The sequence below is a fragment of the Poecilia latipinna genome, unplaced genomic scaffold (assembly GCF_001443285.1).
Source record: "Poecilia latipinna isolate Pla-1442-1.1 unplaced genomic scaffold, P_latipinna-1.0 Scaffold60, whole genome shotgun sequence".
Classification (NCBI taxonomy): domain Eukaryota; kingdom Metazoa; phylum Chordata; class Actinopteri; order Cyprinodontiformes; family Poeciliidae; genus Poecilia; species Poecilia latipinna.
In genome coordinates, this window is record NW_015112676.1 from 461,692 (window position 1) to 478,058 (window position 16,367).

Consider the following 16,367-nt stretch of genomic DNA (forward strand, 5'->3'; position numbering starts at 1 on the left):
TATTCTGGGTTTTGTTTTGAGCCAGAACTTTTAATGAAGTGCAATACTGGGTGTGCCTCCTATTTTGCAGCTGTTTCATCTATGGAATGTATGTCAAATAAAAACCACTGTACATTTTTATACAGTCGTAACCCCCCCCCCCCGCCCCCCCCCCCCCCCCAGTCCTCGCCCTCCCTCTTCTTGGTGTCGGTTCTCTTTGATTACTGTCTGGAAAAGAGAGTCTGGCACTTGCAGTGAAAGATGGTGGATGTAAATGTTGTTTTCAGCTCAGATAAATAAAAAAAAGTGTCAAAATCCTACATAAATACAAGAATAAAAAAAAAAAGTCTTGATAGGAGTGGTTACAGCTGAAGGATTCAAGGGTCCAGTCTTTACACCAAATACAATTGTGCACCTGTATGCGTTTTCCTAGTATGTGGCAAAGAGATTTGGGGGTCAAAGAAGCAGAGTGTGGGGGATAAAAAAAGAATAAAAAAGAAAAATAAGAAGCAGCTGCTGTTAAATAAGAAGCTTATTACTTGTGAATCTGCTCTGTAATATCTGTGGTGGATGGAGTTGAATGGTAATAAACCAGATTCTCTGTTTCACAAATTATACAATGTGTCGTTAGTTTTTCATTAGTAAGCCAAAATACGATTTCTGCTGGACATTAAATATGCAATCCAGTGGTCCATTTCCTTCTTTCACCAACATCTGCACTCACAATAAAAAATAAAAAACACAAGTGGAAAGTAAAGTATGGATTTTCACAGCAAAATGTGTAGGTAGCTTTTTGAAACTTTGGAATTTCATTACATTCTTCCCTGTTTTGAAGAAAAAGGAACATTGTTACTTTTTTTTATTATTTTGCAAAATGTTACTGGAATTCATTCAGTATTTTTAAATACAACTCAAATGTATTTGCAGAAGCCATACAGAATGTGCAGATAAAGTAAATTAAATGCAAACAGAAGAACTCAAACATGAGCGAAAGATGCATCACTCTGGGAGCATTTTTAGTACTCTACGTGGTTTACTGTTTTTTTTTTTTTTAATTCGCTTAAACTATGTTCATAACTATGGTGCAGTTTATCACTTGACACAAAAAACGACGAGATGTTATTTGGAGATTTAAGGTCATAATTGTGGAATTTAAAATGGTTATTTAGACTTTCTAAGTGACAATCTCATTTTAACTATTAACTGATTATTGCGACATTGAGAGCTACAATTAGAACAAAATCTCTCAACAGATACTGAATTACACAATTATGACCTTGACGGTCAAAGTTGTTTGAATTTCATTCTGATATTCAAATTAGTGAGTTTTGATCTCAGAATCAAAATCACTGTATGCCTTTGAATCTATGATCATTTATGATGTTTGATTCCATGAATATTAATTTGCCCGTCAAAATAACGTTTTACAATCAAAATTTACTTTCAAACTCGTGTTTCTCAACATTGTGATTGAAAGTCAAAATGACTGTTTTTCATAGATATGACTTAATATGATGTTTTTCTAGTTAAAAATGACTAACAGGGAGGCTGTAATTTACCTGAAAGAGAATTTGTCTAATAATAACAAAGGGTCGCACTGTTTTGATTCTCGCTTATTTATGTATCTGTAGGCGAGTGTTTTGTGGAGAGAAAGTAGGTTTTTGCAGAGTGAGTAATCTCGCGAGTATGCACGATCTTCACCAACAGCCATTTCGCATTACGTTTCCCGTGGAGCACCGCCGCTGTCAAAACACTTCGCCATTTCAGGGTTAGGAGGGGGAATTAGGTCAGTCGAGCGGAGGTGGCCGTTTCTTATTTTCTGTCGTCAGTGTGCTCTGTAATTGGGTTCCGATGCGAGTTATCTGGCTGTTGCGGATGAGTTTTTCCTTCGTGGGCCCGGGTTGAAGAGTGAAGTCAACTTTCGGATTTTCCTTCGTCCAGCTACTGAGCTAGCGGTGTGTGTAAACAACAAGGTAGGATGATGCTCGGCTGAGCTGGAGCTTAACGACTAAATATCTCCTTATCGACAAAAGTGTTATTCGCGACGCGTACAGTGCGTTACAGGAAGGTGCGTGTAGCTATCTTTTAGTGAAAAACTGTTGGAGTGAATTTAAAACAAGCTAATGTAAAGTTAGCTAACAGTTACATTCATTGACGCTGTTGCGAGTTACAGGAAAACGCTTTAGACAATTTTACATGACAAGTTTTGTCTTCGTGTGATACAAATTCAAACCTAAAGCTAGCGTTTTTCATGTGTTATCTGCAGTGTCATATTTATAATCTTTGTCACGTTTCTCACGTTTTCGGGAGAAAACGTGACATCACATTGTCATGGTCACGTTGTGGCAGTCAGAAAAATGCTAGCATCTTCCCTCTGTTTATCATTGGGGTATGCCATTAGCATCACATAGGGAAGAGCCTTCCACGTAATGCATGGCAGGCACCTATTGTTCTACACCTAATAGAACGTTTCTTTATTTATTTTTATTCCGTCACCGTTAATGCGGCTCGTACTGCTGCGTGCACCCCCACAAAAGTGGTATCAAAACGTGCGCCTCGATCTCGAGAAGGGAGCTATTACTTTTACTGGGATTCGGAGTTACCATGGCGACGTAATTTGCGAAAAATGAGGCCCAAAAATCCCATTAAAGTCAATGGAGCGAGGGGAAAAAAAACAACCTTAAGAAACACTATTTTTGAGGAATTTCTGTTTTGTTATAAATTGACGTAGAAATGCCATTCAAATTTCAGTTTGTAGATACGTCCGTGATCTCTTCTAAAGTGAAGACGGTACGTCAATACCAATTACGGTTTGTCCACAACTTGTCTCCAAGCGACCCAAAGTTTTCGATTTTTCATAAAAATTGGAGTGTAACTGAAACCAACTGCCGCTCCGCTAGAGTGAGAAAAAACCCAAAATAACTTTTAAATCGCCGCCACGCCTACAGGTATCGCTCTATCGGTATCAAAGTCAGTCATGACATTGATACGCATGCCTGCTCCTGTAAAATGTTTTCGATATTTCCCTAGGGCTTGCTTTTTTCTTTCAAGGGGCTTTAGAGCAAAGTCATGGGACAGGGTAATCTGACGCCCTCATCAAGTGTTTTCCATACATTTCTGAAAAATTTCAGAGCTCAGCGCACACCATTTTTCTCTCATAGCTGTTATTACTGTGAGTGAGGTAGAGATGTGAATCGTGGGACTGTCGGAGACGACAAATAGCCCCTCTCATACGCTTCAAACGGTTTTCGAATACGTATCACGCTTCCTGAACGGGAAGGAGTTGTTCGGACAGCTTTTTGGAATGAAACTGGCTGGATCAAACAGATGGAATTATGTCTCCCCCTGCGTGTCTTTCTCACAGCTGACAGTTGGCAGAGAGGATTAATTACCATAGCAACAGAACACAGGCCACAGCTGCTGATTTGGACTACAAACACATGGCCATCTCTGTAGTTCTAACTATGGCGAACACCGAGTTAAAACGGTTTTTGGATCGGCCTTACGATCCTGAACGGGAAGCAGTTGTTCGGACTGCTTTTTTTCATCAAAACTGACTGGTTGTCTCATAAAGATAGAAATCCTTCTCCACCTCTGTCTCACACACACATGACAGTTAGCAGAGGCTTAATCACTATAGCAACATAATACAGAGAAAGGCAGAGCTGCTGGTTTGGACTACAAAAACTCGGTCTCTGTAGTTCTAAACATGGCGGAACACTTTAATACAAAGGGCAGAGCAGAATGTCAGAACATGGTGGAACACTCAATTATTACAGAGGAGGGCTGAGCTGGCAGTTAGAACTACTTGCTGTTTTAGACATTATACAGCTGGATTAACCAAACCACTGTTACACATTGGATTAGTGTGGCCATTTAAAATTAAGCTTACTGAAAATTTTAAAATAAAAGTCTTGACATCAGGTAATTGCTCTTTTGGGCTTTATGTGACTGGTTTAAACAAACCACTAATGCTAATGCAGCAAGGCAGTGCATTAGCATTAGCCTTTTCCCTAAAGTTAGCTATTAGCTAATTTTCTTGCTTATTAGCGATGTTTAGTATACTGAATGGAGCAAGTAAAATTAAAACATGGTTGTGTTGCTCCACATGCTACTGCCAGCATTTAGGCTAACTTTAGCATTTTGGCTAATTTTAGCTGATGCATTGATTTTAACATCATGAATGGTATAAGTACAGCTTAATAAACATGCTTCTGCCTCTCCACAGGTTGACTACAATTTAGCTAAGCTTAGCATTGATGATTATTTTTAGCACCAGAACGCTGGTTTCCAACCGATGGGCACACTTTGGCATGTCCCGGTTAAATTTCTTCAAGAATTTTCTAGTTCGGGTTTATTATGTTCCGGAGAATGTTAATCTACAAACCGGTGACTGATTTTAGCTGAGTTAAATTGCTCTAATCGATATGTGTCGAAAATGTAAACAAAGTTTGATTTATTGCTGCCGAATACAAAATTAGAAAGGAGCCAAAGAAAACATATGACTTTTTAAACTAACACAAAATCTATTCTCAGCAGATGATTTGATGACTGGTTGAGGGCGTTACAGCTTAATATTAAAGGATCATCCACCAAACTCTTAGACTAATAAAGAAAAGAAAAACAATCCTGTTCCAAAACTGATGACTCATGAAATTTATTGCAAACGCAAATAAAACAGTGGTTTAGTCATTATAAGGACACTGGTATTAGGTTGGTGCTTTACACGTATGAAGCCTGAGAAAGAAAAAAGCTTAATAAGTTGACTTGAAAAGAATATAATAAAAAGTTTAAGGGAATCTATATTGAAAAACGGCAAATTTTCAGTGACAGTAAAACTCAAATTTGTTGTGAGGATAACTTAGACAGTTTCTTAGAGCCAGAAAAAAATCTTTAAAAAAAAAATTAAGAGAACTCTAATCACCCAGTAATACTGTTTTATTACTGGGTCATTACTTATTACTTTATTACTTATTGTCAGCATCCAGAAATGTCAAACATCTACCATTAAGCAAATAACCTCCTGCCGCTCCTATATATTCTTTTTTTTTTTTCTGAGGGAAAATTTCAGAGCTTATACAGTGGACTTAAACGGCACATGTTTATGTTTCAGGATGAAACGGATCAAAGGAGGAGAGGAAGCAAGCAGCGGTGAAAGCCCGCCAGAGGCCTGCAAAAAGCTCCGTACGGAGACGAGCGAGGAGTCGGAGGCCGTGGCAGCCGGTGAGTCTCCGCTGTGCGACTGGTCACTGCTGCCTCAGGAAATCCTGCTGCACATCTTCCAGTACCTCCCGCTGCTGGACCGGGCCTACGCCTCGCAGGTGTGCCGTTGCTGGAACGAAGCCTTCCACATGCCCGAGCTGTGGAGATGCTTCGAGTTCGAGCTCAATCAGCCAGCGAGCTCATACCTGAAAGCCACGCACCCGGACCTCATCAAGCAGATCATCAAGAGGCACTCCAACCACCTCCAGTACGTCAGCTTCAAGGTAAAAATCCAATCCCGGCTCAGGCCATCTGGTTTTATTGCTCCTGCTAAATGTTGACGTAAAAAAAAAAAAAATGTAGTTTTTGTCCTCCTGAAATGATAGTCAGTCTTTGTTTGTTCTCATCAGGTGGACAGTAGCACAGAGTCTGCAGAGGCAGCATGTGACATTCTGTCACAGCTGGTGAATTGCTCCCTCAAGACCTTGGGGCTCATCTCTACCGCTAGGCCCAGTTTCATGGAGGTTCCAAAGGTACAATCAACACTTAACAAGAATTTCCTATCCCCGTATTAGCCAAGGAAAAGATTAAGCTTTCGGCCAATTTATCTTGAACCGTTGACCCATTTAATTCTCTTACTCACTTGCTGACAAGATAGTGTTTTCAGTCTTCCCACCCACAGATAAGATTAGAAAGTAGCGTCTGTGTCACACATAAACAAGGTCAGCATTTTGTTATTTGGCCTCAATAAGAGAACATGATGTTATTTAGTAAACCACTATTTAGTTCTCCTCTGTGCAGAGAGTGATCTCTTTCTGAACCCTCGAACAATCCCTTAATGCTGACTGAATGGACACAAAGAAATTCACATTTTTTTAATTAATTTATTTTATTTTTAAATAAAATATGAACTTCACCCTTTTGTAAGGTCTAAGTCAATGTTAAATTAGATTTTTTTTATTTGAGTCATTGTCTTCTATACATTTTTAACTTGGAGTTTTGTTTTTCTTTTTGATTTTGTTATTGTTTTTCAATGTTACCTTTTGATTAATCTGTTTTCTACTTTTTGACACAGCTTTGCCATTGACCTGTTTTTTTTTTCTGTGCTGCACTGGAATTGATCTGTAAAACTTTTACTGATGTTGGCTGTGAAACACTTTCACCGGCACAGTCGTGTTTCTAAAGTCAGATTGTGTCACTTTTTCCTGTCGTCATGAGTAGCTATTAACGTTCACGCTGTAATCTGTGCTCTTTGCGTAGCGTATGAAAACGAATCCAGCTGCTTCAGCAGTAATGGAGCCTCATCTGTGTTTCTTCTTTAGAGCTGAATTATTGAAATCTGAAGTTAAGAAAAAGCTGACTACATTAAGTTTGAGGGAAAAATCCAGAGGACTGACGGCGTTTTTACTTCCTCAGTCTCACTTCATCTCGGCGCTGACGGTGGTGTTCGTCAACTCCAAGTCGCTGTCGTCGCTGAAGATCGACGACACGCCGGTGGACGATCCGTCGCTGAAGGTGTTGGTGGCCAACAACAGTGACACGCTGAAGCTGCTGAAGATGAGCAGCTGCCCCCATGTGTCCCCTGCAGGTACTTTCTCATTAAGAGATATTGTTGTTGTTTTTTTTATGTTCACATCACAGCCACTAACTTCCAGGTATTTTATTGGGATTGTATGCGAGAGAAAAGCACAAACTAGTGTAGTGTAGAGTTGAAACGTGTTAAGGAAATGATTAGAGTTTTCTGATTTTGTTTTACAAATAAAAATCTGAAAATTGGAGCTTTCTTTCTGGTTCCTTTATCTAGTGCAACCAGTTTCCTCTCGAGTCACCTGGTTAGTAAACAGAGACTACCGTCGTATAATTTATTCCCATCGTAAATACGGCTGGAATGCGAAGGGCCTCAAAGAAACTGTGAGTAAACTTTATAGAGGACTGGCACGCCTGTTAGTCACACATTCCACAAATCTGGCCTTTATTAAAAAAGTGGCATTGCAAGAAGAAAGCCATAATAAGTCCAGTTAGCAAACAGGTAGGTCAGGGACTTGGCAAACATGTGGAAACGGAAACACAGTTAAACTTTATTTGCCAGTTTTCTTTGCTGAAATTAAACCCAACACTGAAAATCCTCCCAGAAACATCCTCCCTGTGGTGAATCATGGCGTTGGCTTCGTTATGCTTTCATGATGGTCTTTCTACAGTTGGGAAAAGGGATGGTGCTAATTATAGGGCAGCGGTGGGAGGAGGCAAATCTTCCGTCCGGACAACAACCCAAAACACAGAGAGCTCCAGTGCCAGGGCTTTGGATCAAAGTGTAGTTATGAGTTAGAGCGGTCCAGTCAAAGTCCAGACGGAAGACCTACTGATAAGTCTGCGGGGAGTCTTTAAATGTTTGATGTTAACAGAAAGTCTTGAGCCACTCTGACAGAGCTGGAGCTGTTTTACAACCAAAAAATGGGTAAAAATCTTATTTCAAAAAAGTATTGAATCAATGATATTGAAACAAATGATATTTGTATTTGTGAAAAAAACAACAACATAAAATTAGTCTGAAGCATAAAATCCCAATGAAAAAAACAAAAAAAACATTGAAGTTTGCGGTTGTAACGTGACAGAAACATTTAAATGTACCCGACCTTTGAAGCTTTGAGTAAGCGGCGTTCTAATGATTTTGGCTCGTTTCGTATTTTGTATGTGGGTGTTCATTATTCCCAACAATTTAACTTCCAATCAGGCCTTAAACGTCCATCGGCCATATTTGTCGTTTTTATTCACAATGCTGCTTTTCATTTGGTGTTTTTGAAGCTGCACTTTTCTTCCCTTAATGCGACTTCATACTGTGTAGCGGTAATTATGAAGGGACCCGTTCTGTGGTTTCTTGCTGTGACATACATTTTCCTGGAAGGGTTTTCGATGCTCTGTTGATTCAACCCACAGCTTTCCTGCCAAACACAATGAGCCGTTTTGTTCTTGACGCAAAATTAAAAACCGGGCCAGAACAATCGGCGGGATTAAAAATAAAAGAATCCCCTGTCTGTGCTTGCAGGGATCCTGTGTGTGGCGGACCAGTGTCACGGGCTGAGAGAGCTGGCGCTCAACTACCACCTCCTCAGCGACGAGCTCCTGCTGGCGCTCTCTTCGGAGAAGCACGTCCACCTGGAGCACCTGCGCATCGACGTGGTGAGCGAGAACCCGGGCCAGCACTTCCACACCATCAAGAAGAGCAGCTGGGACGCCATGGTGCGCCATTCGCCCAAGTTCAACCTGGTCATGTACTTCTTCCTCTACGAGGACGAGTTCGGCCCCTTCTTCAACGACGAGATCCCCATCACGCACCTCTACTTCGGCCGCTCCGTCAGCAAGGAGGTCCTGGGCCGTGTGGGCCTCCACTGCCCCCGCCTGGTGGAGCTGGTCGTGTGCGCCAACGGGCTGCGGCCGCTCGACGAGGAGCTGATCCGCATCGCCAAGCACTGCACGCAGCTGTCCGCCATCGGCCTGGGGGAGTGCGAGGTGTCCTGCAGCGCGTTCGTGGAGTTTGTGAAAATGTGCGGCAGGAGGCTGTCCCAGCTGTCCATCATGGAGGAGGTGCTGATCCCGGATCACAAGTACTCGCTGGACGAGATTCACTGGGAGGTGTCCAAACATCTGGGCCGGGTCTGGTTCCCGGACATGATGCCGACTTGGTAGGGGGGCCGCTTTGACCTGAAAAGCCGCTCCGCTGTAGTGAACTGCCAGGTGCCAACTTGACGAGCAAAACTTCTCTGAGCGTCTGGAGTAAAAAAAAAAAAAACTAAAAAAAACGGGGATGTCATGTGATTCCGTCTGAGAGCCTGAAATCAACTCTGGAGTGAAACTCAGAGCGGCCGGAAGAGCAGCGACAACAAGCCGAGTTAAATGGACTAGGGCTGAAACGATTAATCGTGATTAATCGTTTATTGAAATAATTGTCCTCTGATATAGTGATCGATTAACTATAGTACACAGGTTCTGAAAAAGGTCAACATATTCAGAGTGGTTAATTAAGCCAAATATTTTGCATTTAAAATAATAAAAAAAAAAATAATTCTGTAAATATGTTTTAGCCAAAACTCCTCAAGTGGTATATAGTTTTAGCTTCATTCAGTTCAGATTTACAAAAGGAATGCTACGGTATCGTATTTTAGGCAATAAAATGTTTATTTTCTTAATTAAAAATTAATTTAATTATTTGTCTATTTGCATCTTGTAATGTATTTCTAATATTGTATTAAAAAAAAAAAAAACACATTAGGGGTTAAATGATAAATCAGCAGCATGTGCGTATTTTTTATCCGATTAATCGATTACAAAAACAGTCGTTAGCTGCAGTCCTGATGTGGACATTTTTCCACTTTGTGCATCAGGAAAGATGTCGGTCCGTGTGCGTCTGCAAGCACAGGCTCAGGTGTGTTTTAACACGTCAAACGTTTTGCAGGAAATCCGGTTAGTTGCATCGCTGCATGTCGTTACACTACCGCTCGGCCTACATACTACGCTCTGTTTAGACGCCCTGCACTCTGAAAACAAAACAGCATTTGAGGTTTCTGAATTACTGGAAATGCAAAGAAAGCAACAGATGGGGATTTTTGTTCTTTCAGACGATGCCGAAGGAGTTTTTTAACGCTTTTAACAGAAACAGGGGGAGCTTTTTTTTTTTTTTTGCACTTCATGAATCACAAAACGTCTCTTTGCAGATGTCCGACGTTGGCAGAGTGCAGCGTGTAAATAACGGTAGATATTTGTGATGTGAAGGTGTACAGTGTTCAGTAACGTACCTGAATTGTATTTCTTTTTGTGCATCACACACTTTGTATATTTGAGACACTATTTTTTTTCTTGCGTTGGTGAAAGAAGGTTTTTTTTGTACAGTGAGAGATTTTTTTTTTTCTACGCACCTTACATGGAAACCAAATGACAGCTGGGCCGAACCGAGTCTTCGCGGCCAAATAATGCATTTTTGTATCGATCCGAAGCTCTGATCAATCAGCGCCCAGAGACAGCATAATAAAATAATAAGGCTGTAACGAAAGAAGAGAAGCAATCAATTTACAGTGCCTTGCGAAAGAAGCGCGTACCCCTTGAGCTTTTCCACATTTTGTCACATTAAGTTTTGTTGAGACAGAACAACACAAAGTAACGTTTAAATTCGCAGGTTAAAATATACAAGCTTCTTTGTTTTAAAACTCAGAAATCTGAACAGTGTGGCGCGCATTTGTATCCCGCCTCCCTGAGTCGATATTTAAAAACCGCACCTGCATTGCACAAAGGTGGATTCTGTTTAGTAATCAGGTGACGTGTAAAGGTTATTGGTTTTATTTAGGGGCGTTGGAGTAACAGTAGAAGCAGACGCCACACATCTCGGATTTTTATTTGCAAAAGATGATGCTTACAGTCTTGACAGTGTGAAAAGGCCGAAGTTGTACGAATGCTTTTACAAGCCACCGCATTGTGTAAGTCCCGATTGCGTCCAGAAGTGTCGGTGCACGTTGGTGTGCCTCCACTCTTTCCGCTCAATTTGCTTTGGAATCAGCAATATAATAGTCTGCAGCTGTTGGTGCTAAATGCACATTGGGAACGCAGAGCTCAACCCTTTTTTTTTTTTTTTTTGTCTCTCAGGTTTCAGTTTTTATCTTCTGCAATTTGCCCGGTAAAGCTCTACATCCTGTCAGTCTTGTATACCAGTCACCCTCCTATTACTAATGTTTTCTTTTAATAGCATCAAACAGGAGCAGCAGAATTATTCTTTGCAAATACGTCTGCTGCCGTCTCACGCGTTCATCCTCTACAGTCAGAAGAGACGTGGCAAGTCAGATGAGTGTGAAACGTATATTTTTTTTTTCCTTTAAGAAGGAAGTCAAATTCACTTGTATATAAAACGCTGTGTGTTTGATTATTTTGAATAGAAATGTAACCATTTCTTTATTTCACCCTGTCGGGGTTCAACGTTTGCTCAACCAGCAGCTCTTTGTCTTTTGTAATACCGCAGTCTGAATTAAGCTGAAGTAGTTGCCTTTTTTTTTTATTTTTATTTTTTTCGGATGCTAGACCCTCGAGAAGTTACGCTTTGTTGTTAATTATTACGCTGAACTTAATTTGTGAGTTGGTATTGAATGCAGATCAGCAACAAGACCATTGTTTATGTTTTGTATTTCTGGTCGTCGTCATCGTGGTATTGCTGCAGACAGGTGGTCCTCAAGTTCACGATGACTGTTTTTACAATACTTAAGTCTTTAAAAAAATGTAAGGAATTGAGTGATGGTCTCTCTCTTCTGCTGTGGTCACTTGATCTTGTTAATATGATTTTTTTCTTTTAAACAAAACAAAACAAAAAAAAAAGGAAATCCACTATATTGCCAAAAGTATTTGTTTACTCCTCCAAACTCGGCACCTGTTTATTTTTGCACCAGATTCATAAACCACTGGATGAGTGGTGATATTTGGTGCGGAACAGACAAAATCCCGATTTCAGCCTGATTGTCAAATTTACATGTCCAACATCAGTGTCTGACCTCACAAATGTGCTTCTGGAAGAGTGTTGGTGCCTCTATAGGATTTCTCTTCTTCTTGACCTGGAAAGCGTTCCTAGAAGAGTTGAAGCTGTTGCTTTCAAAAGTCGTCTTGCATCATATTAAACCCTGAGAATTTGATCTTGTGTGAGTGAGGGGACACAAACGAATGCTTTTGGCAACACGTAGACTAAAATGGAGACATTTCAAGTCATTATTAGACTCTTTTGGTATCAAGTCTCACCGAACTGGGTAGCTGTGCCGTCTGTGTTCATGTCATCGATACGGTAACATATCACCCGATTATTTTTTTTGGATTTAGTGCTGTGATTTCGCTTCAGTTAAAGAAACCAGCGCATTCGATTTTTACCGTCGCCTTCATCTGAATATTCAGCTGAACGGGTGACTCTTTTCGAGGGAAAATTATTGATCTTGCATTTTTAAGTACCGACCGTCAGAAAGTGTTTTGATCTCTGTTTTGTTTAGAGAGTACTCTAAAGTTTAGGAAAACTAAACTGTTGTTAATGCTGTTTTTTTAATGTTTATTATTATTAATATTGTGGCAAGTGATTATGGAAAAAAAATACTTTGCCTACTTTGCTTTACTGGTCACTTGTCTTTAATTTAAAGGTATTATTTGGGACTTGTGATCTTCAGAAATAAACAATTGTGAATGTACTTGTTGCACCTTGTATCTGTTCACCTGCTTCACTGCTGCACTGAACAAACCTTACAAAAATATTTAGACATTTCCAACAGTGACTTTAACCAAAGGCAAAATACTAATCACTTGTGAATTTATTATTCATACACTAAAATATTTTATTTTGTCATTTTACCATATGTCAGAATAACTTATTTCCACTTCATGTTATGGATTGATGCAAAATCAAATCATAGGTGTGAATTGGGCAAAAATAGCAGACCGCCCATCTGATGACCTCATCCGATACGGACTTCCTCTTTTGCTGTTGCACAGCGTCACATTGCATAGCCAAAAGGGCCGCTGGACAAAGAGTGCAAGTTGTCAGCCACAGTTGTAAACATTTTTTTATGAATCAGTTTAAAAAGTCAGTAAGGCATCTTTTCACAGACTGTAGAAAAAAAAAAAAGTCTTTGTACTCAGTGTGCTGATAGTGTGATGAAATAAATCTTCAGAGACCAACTGTGGTCTCCAAAGGAAATGATTCAGCTAAGCAATAATTTTAAAGCAGAAGTCACAACAGGCAGGATTGAAAGACTTCCGTTATGCCGTTACGTCAAGTTAACTCACTGACTCAATCTAATGCCCTCCACCATCACTGCCATCCCTAGAAAATATGTGCAACACACCCAAAACCCTAGTGAGTAGAATGAAGCCACAGAAAAAGAAAAAGTTCAACCTTTAATTTTGGTTCATTTACATCAAAGACGAAAGTCAGTTAAATATCCGAACATCTGAAAGATATTTATTGGTATTAGATCAATGCTTAACTGCAGTCCCTGTAGAAAATGTTCCTCTTTCTCATTTTGAGACACAACACAGAGGAAAAGGAGCTTCTGAGTCGTTTCATATTTTGTATCTGAATTATAAATTAAAACTTTCTAGACAATTTGATCAACATAAAGTTATTTAGAAAAACAAATATGTGAAAGTGTTATGGATGCCGATAGCAATGATGCTATTTGCAGAAGATACTTGCAAATGTTGGTTGGAATAAGTCTTTGAAGTAGATTTCTTTTAACGACTTCAGCACATTTTTTTATCAGGTATGCCTGGTACATCAGATGTAAATCAGGTCATTTTCATTTAAATCAGATCTTTTAACATTTTTTTTATCTGTCTGCTATATTTATCTGCATAAATATAGCAGACCAGTTAGATCAGGTTTTGTTTAAACAATGTCTCCACCTAGTGGTCAGATAAGAATCATCCACCCACAACAAACATTTTAAAAGGTGAAATCAGACCAGTGTGCTTCCTGCAGAGAAGGGAAATTGTTAATGTGTTAAAACAAAACAACCAACTCAGCATGAAGGTTAGCAAGTGCTGGCAGGACTAGTCATGAATTTTAAACTTAAAAAACCAGAAATAAAAACAATTTCATGTGTACAGGCTGGTTGTTAAGGCAACGGCACCTCTTCATACGTAATCTGCACGTATGGATGTTTCATTGGCAGGTGCCAGTACTCAAAGTTGTAGTACAGGTAGAAGCTCTTGTCCAGCACAACCTCCTTGTAAGCCTCCAGCAGGCTGAAAACGAGGTCGAAGATTGACTGATGCGGCCTGAACGTGTGGTAGAACTGGCGGATGTCCATCGCGAGGTTTTTCAGCGCCGGCTGCCCAAATATGGCGCTGTCGTTGCCCAGGTAGCTGGGCTCTCCGCTGTACAGATAGATCTTGGTGTAGTTGGTCTGCGAGCGGCTGGACAGCTTGGCTCCCAGCTCGGTCAGCTTCCTGTACGTGCGATGGACGAACTGGGAGCAGTCGTACGACTCGAACCACACCGTTGCGTTCGGACCGGGGTCAGAGCGAACGGTCCACGTCTCGTAGTAGATCCCGGTCTCGTTGTCGTCCTGCACCCACCGGGCCATCGCGTTGAACTGACTCCCTGCAGGACAAAAAGTAGGTTTTAGGAAAAGTAAGTGCTGATAATAGCACTTACCTGTACACTCTATTATGTTCATCGACATTACAGCGATGTGAAAGACTGCGTATCGCTGTAGAGATTTCTTCTGCTTTTACGTCGTTTTACTGTAGATTATCAACCAAATTTTAATATCAGACAAAGATAACTTGAGTAAATGCAAAACTCTGTTCTCAGAAAAGGCGTTTAAAATCTACATGTGAATATATACATGCCCCACATAAATTAATTTTTGGTGATTTACCACATTTTCTATTCAACTCTTCTAACACGAAGTAGACTAACGGGTGTCAAACAGCAGTGTATCATACCCTGATCTAAAAGGAATTTGAAAACAAATCATAAACAAAGTCATTGACATCTCTGATTTCTAAGCATTTGGTGCTAAAGTGAAACATTAACCACCAATATAACACAGTTTTGCTCAAGTTTTATTTGATACGACATACAATTTGATACTCGTTTGACACGTTTACGATCGATCGAAAAGCAAAACCAGAGATCTGTCTGTAACCTATTTGTTTTTTTCTAAGAACTGCATTTATTCCTGGGCGATGGGAGGTGCAGCTGCAGCCTCGGGACAGTCACAAACGCAGATTGCCAACAGGTGTTTCCACTAACAAAGTCGGAAAATATCACCTGTTACTTCTCCTATTTTCTCCAGGGTCCCGTTCTGCGACCAGTGCAGGTCATCGATGCCTTCGAAGAAGCAGGCAGCTCCCTGGTTGCACCAGAAGGGGGCGAACATCTCCGGCCGGAGGTGAGGGAACGTGCAGTTGCCCAGCTGGAAAAGCTCGTACCACTCCATGGTGTAGTTGGCTCCGGTCTCCAGGCTGCTGAAGCCGATGGCATCGTGCATGATGTGCTGCAAAACAAAAAACATGGGAACTCTTGCTTGAGAAGACAAGTCGGGGGGGAGGGGGAGAACTGTGCAGCTGCATTTCTATTAATACTGTCAAACACAGCTGCACCTCAGCTTCCACAATGCTGCTATTTCGGATTATTTCGAAAGCACGTGAGTGAAATACAGAGTTCTTTCGTACCAATTCAGACGTTACATCAACTGAAGCTGCAGAGAGAAATATCTGAAATAGAAACATCAAAAAGACTGATGCACTTACAAACTTCCCCAGTACATCTCCGTATTTGAACTCCCACACAGGCGTCTGCAGCCGGTAGACAGAGACGACGTCGCTGTCTCGTATGGAGGGAAAGCGTCCATCGCGGTCTCCGCTGGGGCAGAACGGGTAGAGAGCTTCGCAGAACGAGTCCGCAGGGGGTCGCTGGTCAAAGCGCCTGATGAGAACAGAAGGAATGAGGGACGGGGAGTCAAAATCACGTCACTTTGGAACCATTCAACAGCGACCTAAATAAAGCTGTTACCAAAAGCTACCAAAATAATAAGCAAACTTCAAATGAAATTATATTTTTTTACACACTTTCAGGGGCCAACAATGTCACAATTTTAGATCTCCTTCTGTAATTTATCTCGAAATTTATAAATAAAGAAAAAGTCAGCTCTAAATTAACAATTCTAATTTTTTGCTAGCTTGTTGTGCTTTGACACAATAAGACCACAAAATTAGATTTGTAGAATTGGTATTTTTGTGTGATAAACCAAAACAAAGTGGAATAAAGAGGAAAAATATACAAATATTTCAGCTTCTTAAACTATTAAAAATCTTTCACTTTGTGAAACCTCCTTTCATTAAAGTCTTTTTGGGTTATGTCTCTAAAAGGTTTGCACATCTAGAGATGAAAGTTTTTGCTAATTCTCTTTTGGAAATTAACCCAAGTTCTCTCAGACTGGATGGAGAACATGCATTTTTAAGTTGTAGGAGGTATGGACTTTGACTAGGTCATAATAGCACATGACCTAAACCTTCCCACTATGCTCTAGGTGTCTGTTTAAGTGTTGCCGTCCTGGGAAATGACCTCTGCTCCAATTGTGTATTGGGGAGTAAACTTTTTTTTTTTTTTTTTTTTTTTTAACTCAAGAAAAAAAAATTTTACTAATAAAAAATTTTTCTATTTATAT

General features: G+C 40.4%; 2 protein-coding genes across 2 annotated transcripts in view; one reads left to right on the top strand and one right to left on the bottom strand.

Moving 5' to 3' along the window:
- Positions 1 to 1,659: 1,659 nt before the first annotated feature.
- Positions 1,660 to 9,226, top strand: fbxl3a (F-box and leucine-rich repeat protein 3a). Its single transcript, XM_015056831.1, has 5 exons — positions 1,660 to 1,952; positions 5,093 to 5,465; positions 5,592 to 5,714; positions 6,598 to 6,769; positions 8,225 to 9,226. Exons 2-5 carry the CDS (start codon positions 5,094 to 5,096, stop codon positions 8,863 to 8,865), a joined length of 1,308 nt encoding a protein of 435 aa, XP_014912317.1. The 5' UTR covers positions 1,660 to 1,952; position 5,093; the 3' UTR covers positions 8,866 to 9,226.
- A 3,018-nt stretch (positions 9,227 to 12,244) lies between these two features.
- cln5 (CLN5 lysosomal BMP synthase) overlaps positions 12,245 to 16,367 on the bottom strand; it is an 8,033-nt gene continuing 3,910 nt past the window's right edge. The window contains exons 2-4 of the mRNA XM_015056844.1: positions 15,451 to 15,625; positions 14,969 to 15,194; positions 12,245 to 14,293 (exon numbers count right to left, since the gene is read on the bottom strand). Coding sequence (XP_014912330.1) covers positions 13,806 to 14,293; positions 14,969 to 15,194; positions 15,451 to 15,625 — 889 coding nt within the window. The 3' untranslated portion in view covers positions 12,245 to 13,805. The remainder of the gene's footprint in view (positions 14,294 to 14,968; positions 15,195 to 15,450; positions 15,626 to 16,367) is intronic.

Excerpts from the sequence above, each read along its gene's own strand:
- fbxl3a (XM_015056831.1), top strand. The coding sequence starts at position 5,094 with ATGAAACGGATCAAAGGAGGAGAGGAAGCAAGCAGCGGTGAAAGCCCG. Across the intron at positions 5,466-5,591 it reads TCCAGTACGTCAGCTTCAAG|GTGGACAGTAGCACAGAGTC; the intron begins GTAAAAATCCAA and ends TGTTCTCATCAG. Across the intron at positions 6,770-8,224 it reads CCCCCATGTGTCCCCTGCAG|GGATCCTGTGTGTGGCGGAC; the intron begins GTACTTTCTCAT and ends CTGTGCTTGCAG.